Raw genomic sequence first — 4,478 nt, forward strand, 5'->3', positions numbered from 1 at the left:
GAAGTTATCACGCAAAAACTTACCTGCCTACTTCCGTCTGCAAAATTATTCAAATAGTAGCGTGTTGCTGAATTGATGCCATCCTGCATCAGACCTGCTTTTGTACGTTTACCGGTGCGAGTGAAGTCGGTTTTCAAAGCACCGGTGCCAGAATATTGTAGAGAAATTACATCAGCATTGTCAGCCCAAACCTAAATATGGAAGTATTGCACATTAGCAAAGTAGCTTTAAATATCCTACGACTTGGCTCACCCCCTTGAAAATGTACTCAAAATTGGGCGAAGCACGCTCCACTGTTTGACCCATTTGCAAAATACCCAGCTTTTGCAGAACAGCATTCAGCGAACGCTTGGCCAACATGCTTTGAACAACATTGGTACGATCTAGGCAATCAATGCAATTTGTGCGAAATACACCATCTTGAGCAGATACCAAACTACCATCTTCGCGCAAGTGGAATACCGAGAACTCGTCCTGTTCATGGGCCACGCGATCTATAAGAATCTGCAAACGATCCCAACGCATTTTCTTGCATTCAGCATGGAAGTCAAAGGCTTCATAACGTACATTAGGATTATTCATTTGTTGCACAAATGTTCGGAATGCACGTTCCATAGTCCCTTCTGCACGCTTTTGATCTACCTGAAAAATGCATCACATGAAAAATATAGGGAAGTCTACATATGTGTGTATATGCGAATGTTTAGACGAGTTTACCAGGTTCAATACGATTTGACGACCATAAAGCATAATTTGTGTTTCAAAATGTTTATAGCATGCTCCTAAGTGGTCCTTGCCAGGCACTAGCTCCGGATCAGGCTTATATCGAAGATTGGGGAGTTGCCGCCAAAAGAAGGGCATACTACCACGGGTCTGCATGTGAATAAAAAAAAAATATTGACCAAATTGAATTATCAACTGTTAATCGAATGTCATTCAGCCTCATTGCAAGAGGTGTGTCGAATTCAAGTGGTTTTTCGAGAGTTGAATCGTATCGGAAATTTCATGTCATTGCCTAAAATTTCGACTCGACTAGTCCATTGAAACGATATAACTTGGCAGCACTGCATAGTTTTCGACAATTTTCGTCGTCTACTTATTTCAGCACGACAGTAGACAGTGACAATGTTATAGAGTCTTACAATTTAGCCTAATTTACCACTTCCGCAATGAGGCTGATTAATTTACCTGTACGAAGGATATCCGTTGTCCATTGTACTCAACGATCTGTTCCGTTTCAACGAAGTTGGCTACGTTGCCGGTTTCATCAATGCCGCGCGCAAAGAAACGCGTGCCGGCGCGATGGATGGAGCGGCGCGAAACGATAGACCAGAAAAACGTTTGGCCATTTACCCGTACTTGGTTGATGGAAACAACTTTCGAGAGGAAAATTAAAAATCGGATCAAATAATGTTGGTTAAATAAATATCAGGGAAACTCACAGCCTAATACGATTGGTAGTGCGAATTTACGCATTTCTGGACAGTTGAAGTTACGTAGCAGTGCGCCATTCCACACGAAACGCTCGTCGGCTCGCTCGAACAAACCATTCTAGAGATACGAAAAAAAAAAACGTAAAATTTTACAAAGCCAAATTTGTATTATGACTACCTTCATGAAATCTGGTGGCATGCCATGAAGTCGCTGCAGCGAATGCGTTAGATCATACCAATAGGAGAAATAGAAAAAACGCGTGTCTAGCGTTTGTCGCAGCATATTAAGGTAAGTTTCATTTTGCTCACGTTGCTTGGGTCGCAAGTGTGTAATTGTTGGAATGTATGGTAGTATATCATAACCAGCCAAACGCCATATTATAGCGCCATTTAGCATGCCGACATAGAGGCGATGAGTTGCTACAATTAAGTAGTGGCCACCCAACAGTTGTATGGTGCCAAGAACACCACAGACGCGACGCGTGGGCAATTGATTGTTAAGTTGATTACCCTTGCCTAAAATGATTATCATATTAGTATGTCTTATTATGGTGGTACAATTAATTCAAATGAGATTATGTGCTTACTCTGAACACGCACTATACTCGCAACGCGATCAATTACCAGTAGTTCATCTTTGCCATTCGGTTCAATAACGAAACGCTCTGGCGTTATGTACCTACAATATATTAGTCATTAGTTATATATTCTCAAAAAATCAATAAAATCAATTATGATTTGCTTCAAGTGGTCATAATTCTCTTTTAGAAGTGGCTGATTTACACATGTGGCTGGCAGTGGCAAGGCTAATCCATTAATGGTACCAACACAAGTGCGGATTAAGTGTGTCCCTCCCCTATAAACTCACACCCAAATACACATGCATTCACCGATAGCTACCCCAGCACAAGGCATTGCCCCAATTCCAACACAGCAAACAGCGTGAAAATCACTTACAAATTCATGTCATCGTATACGTCCCAACTGGTGGCCATTATGGTGTTGTACTCCGGGTAATTTGCTTTTAAATAATAATCCTTTCGAGTTCAGAATTACTTAAAAATCTATCACCTCGTTAATCAATTTCCCAAATCGCTGCCTGGCAACACAAACAAACGCACGGTTTGTTATCTATTAGCACTGCTGACCAACCAGTTTGTTTACTCTCTGTTGTCGTTTATGATTTCGCTGTTCCGTGTTATTTTACAAATCATTTGAACTATTATTTACATGACAGTAAATAACTAATTTAGAATTGGAAATAATTTCGCTGCCAACAAAAAATTACAAAGTTCGACGTTAGGTATGAAACGATACGAGTAAATACAAGAACGTACTCGATACTTTTCGTTTGATACCAAGTATTTTGGTATCGATACTTTTGAATCAAGTACTAGTAGGTATCAGAAACCAAATACTCGTATCGAAACCCGGTACTAAGGCAAATTTGGCTACTGCAAATTTCATCCACCGCTATTACTAAGCGCCTAGTTCTTCATGGCTGCTTAATTCCCATCAGAAACCCCAAGAAGGCGAGAAAGTCGATATAATGCAAAGAATATACGCTGCAATTGTTTCACCGAAGTCGACATAATGCCCAACTATTCGAGTGGAAGAGTAAACTGGGTGACTGCTCAGTACAGACGTTTCAACGCGATGTAAAACTCACTGAGTAACTATTAGATCCCGTTCACATGGCAGGCGCTTAACATGTATGTGAACACCTTGAATAAAATGCAACGTTATACGCGTAGTTGTAGACGCGCGCTTAGCTCCCGTCATGCGAAAGACTAGCGGAAAATAATTAAGGCGGGGAAGTCCAGGGCATGAATCACGTATGACGACAATTGTCTGAACGATATCGTGTCGAGATTTCTTAGGCAGGGATCACCCGATTTGTACATTTGTAGAGTGTGGTTATTTGGAAATTTTTTTATTGGGCTGAACTCATTCTCGATAAAAATTTCAAAAACAACACAAGTCTGTCTCTGTTGGGGTCAAACACGATAATCGTTAACTTATGACATAAAAATATTTAATTTAACTTATTTAATTCATACGGAATACGGAATACCTACCATAAGTGTCACTATGAGTAGATATCGATACTTTAGATCCGATATTTTTCAGGTATCGACGCTTTCTTTCGGTACTATTTCCAAATAAAAGTATCGATACCTGCCTGGTATCGTTTCATCCCTATTCGACATGAAACAGCTGTAGCATTAAAGAACAGGGTTGCAAAGCTTTGACAGAAGGAAACAGTAAAGGCAAAAAAAATTGGTAATAATAATCTACTGATAGCAATAACTTTTAAATAAAATTAAAAATTCTTAGTCAATGGTGAAAAGCTTGGTTTGGAGTTCTAACTAATTTTTTTTTGATTCTTTTAATATTAGCGGATTCCCAAGAAACATTCTAACCCTTACTTAACGAATTTAGGTAATTACGATCAGTGATTGAAAAGTAGGTACAACTACACTTTTTACTGCCCTTTTATAATGTGGAAGTATATTAGGTTACGTATAGCATTTTCGGTACATAATCATCTTAGCCAAATAAATTTTCCTAGAATATTTTTTCTTAATTGTAGTATAACCTCAACGGCCATGAACCTTGTGCTTTAGGGATCTAAGCCGGGTGGATCGCCGAAATAACACCTCTTGGTTGGTCCTTGCTGTACATTTAACCTGCATAATGTAACTACATCTTTAAGCAGCCGCTACAACAACACCAGGAATAACAAACAAAAGTTATATCTTACGAATATGGGTGACTTAAATAGTTCGTTGAAAACAAGTGAGCTAAAAAAGTGTTTTGGCAACAAAATTGTTTTCCGTGTATCGAACAAAGAACATGTTGCTTCAACGATTTAGAAAAACTTTTGAGTCTTTAATGCCAAACACGTATTTTTGCTATTCTTGCGTCAAAGAATCCATTTCCACGGTCATAAGAACCGAAAACGCATTGCAAAATTTTTCTTTTTTTAGTTTATTACAAACTATTTTTAAGTTATCAAAGATTTTACTTTGAAGGTAATTTTTA

At 38.8% G+C, this 4,478-nt stretch overlaps 1 protein-coding gene across 1 annotated transcript; it reads right to left on the reverse strand.

The window, feature by feature from the left end:
- Positions 1–5: 5 nt before the first annotated feature.
- Positions 6–2,764, reverse strand: Sac1 (phosphatidylinositol-3-phosphatase SAC1; the record flags this gene model as incomplete). Its single annotated transcript, XM_017630345.1, has 8 exons — positions 2,391–2,764; positions 2,021–2,112; positions 1,612–1,949; positions 1,443–1,551; positions 1,189–1,376; positions 718–873; positions 253–642; positions 6–191 (listed from the first exon to the last, which is right to left on the reverse strand). Coding segments are annotated over exons 1-8 (1,497 nt in total), but the record flags the coding sequence as incomplete, so codon positions are not given.
- Between the last annotated feature and the right edge of the window lie 1,714 nt (positions 2,765–4,478).

The sequence above is a fragment of the Rhagoletis zephyria genome, unplaced genomic scaffold (genome assembly GCF_001687245.7).
Source record: "Rhagoletis zephyria isolate East Lansing unplaced genomic scaffold, Rhagoletis_zephyria_1.1 Rzeph_scaffold_07633, whole genome shotgun sequence".
Classification (NCBI taxonomy): Eukaryota; Metazoa; Arthropoda; class Insecta; order Diptera; family Tephritidae; genus Rhagoletis; species Rhagoletis zephyria.